General features: G+C 56.6%; 1 protein-coding gene across 1 annotated transcript in view; it reads left to right on the plus strand.

The window, feature by feature from the left end:
- Window positions 1-1,699, plus strand: part of NR1I2 (nuclear receptor subfamily 1 group I member 2) — an 11,097-nt gene that overhangs the window by 2,034 nt on the left and 7,364 nt on the right. Inside the window, exon 2 of the mRNA XM_023755802.1 lies at window positions 142-275. Coding sequence (XP_023611570.1) covers window positions 142-275 — 134 coding nt within the window. The remainder of the gene's footprint in view (window positions 1-141; window positions 276-1,699) is intronic.

Raw genomic sequence — 1,699 nt, forward strand, 5'->3', positions numbered from 1 at the left:
CTTTCCTGGGAGCCTGCCTTTCTCAGGGCAAAAGCAGGCCCCAGAGGGTGTGGCTCGTGTCCCTTGGGGACAGAAGGGGCAGGGAGAAGGGAGGAATGTCCTGTTCCCCGCCCCCCCACCTATTGCTCCTTGTTCGCACAGGAGGGCCATGAAACGCAACGCCCGGCTGCGGTGCCCCTTCCGGAAGGGCACCTGTGAGATCACCCAGAAGACCCGGCGGCAATGCCAGGCCTGCCGCCTGCGCAAGTGCCTGGAGAGCGGCATGAGGAAGGAGAGTGAGTGGCAGGGCGTGCCCGGGCGGGCTTGGGGCCGGGTGCACGGGCACCGTGAGCAGGGTGGGGTGGTGGTGGGGGGGCGCAGTAGGAGTGGGCCTCGCGGATGTGTATGCGCAGGCGTGCACACGGGCACCATGCAGGTGTGTGCCCGCGCACAGGTCCCTGAGCAGCTCGTGGCCTGTGAGCCATGGGCAGGCCCACGGAGCGGAGCTTGCAGCCCATCTGCCGGCACCACAGTCCCTCTCGGGGGCAGGACAGGTGGAGGGCACTTCTGCCCTCTGCTCTGGGTGGGTGGGCGTCTCAGACCAGAGTCATGCCCTTCCCTCCCCTCAGACGCCCTTGTGACTCTTTGACCCCTTTATAATTGCCCTTGTGGCATTTTAGGCAAAGTGGGGGACATGAACTTGGGAGAGGGAAGCCAGAGATGCCAGTGTGATACGACCCCAGCTTCCGGTGCCTAGTGCCCTTGCTGCCCGCATGGGCATCCTGCAGAGGAACGTTTGCAGACAGGGGACCGGATGCTTTCGTTCTGCCTGCGGGCTTTGGTGTGCTTGTGCCCAGGCCACTCTGGGTTACAGCTTGTGGGGAAGGGGCTGGAAGCCTCCAGTGCACGTCTCCAGAGATCACAGATGGGCAGCCCCTTCAGGGACACATTCCCTGGGCCTGTGGGATCAGCTGGGAGAGGCCTCCACCCGCTGTCCCTGCTGTCCCCCAAGCCCCCCACAGCGTCACTGTGCACATGCAAGTGGGCTCCAGAAACCCATGGGAAACCTGAGAGCCCCAGCTCCTTGGGACGTGGTTGGGTTGACATTTCTTGCTAAGCAGTGGCCCCAGCTTTCCAAGGGCTTGGAGACCCAGAGAACCTGGGCGACTCTGAGGAATCTTTTTTTTTTTTTTTTTAAATATATATTTTATTGATTTTTCACAGAGAGGAAGGGAGAGGGATAGAGAGCTAGAAACATCGATGAGAGAGAAACATCGATCAGCTGCCTCCTGCACACCCCCTCCTGGGGATGTTCCCGCAACCAAGGTACATGCCCTTGACCGGAATCGAACCCGGGACCCTTGAGTCCGCAGGCCGACGCTCTATCCACTGAGCCAAACCGGTTTCGGCAACTCTGAGGAATCTTGTTAGTATTGAATGCAGTAGACAGAAATACATGCTACCAGGTGCCATTTACTGAACACTTATTACATTCCAGGGAGTGTGGGTGTGAATATACAGGGGTGGGCAAAAGTAGGATTATAGTTGTGAGTATAGGAAACAGTTTATTCTTGTATTATCATTTACTTATTTACAGTGGCCTGGTGCTCGAAATTCGTGCACATTAAAAGGGGATTAATTAGAGGAAGTATTTTAATATTGCTATTTGCCCTTTCTCTATAATAGAAGTGTCAGAGATGAAATTAGTAAAATGTATATG

Source organism: Myotis lucifugus, unplaced genomic scaffold (genome assembly GCF_000147115.1).
Source record: "Myotis lucifugus unplaced genomic scaffold, Myoluc2.0 scaffold_84, whole genome shotgun sequence".
Taxonomy (NCBI): Eukaryota; Metazoa; Chordata; class Mammalia; order Chiroptera; family Vespertilionidae; genus Myotis; species Myotis lucifugus.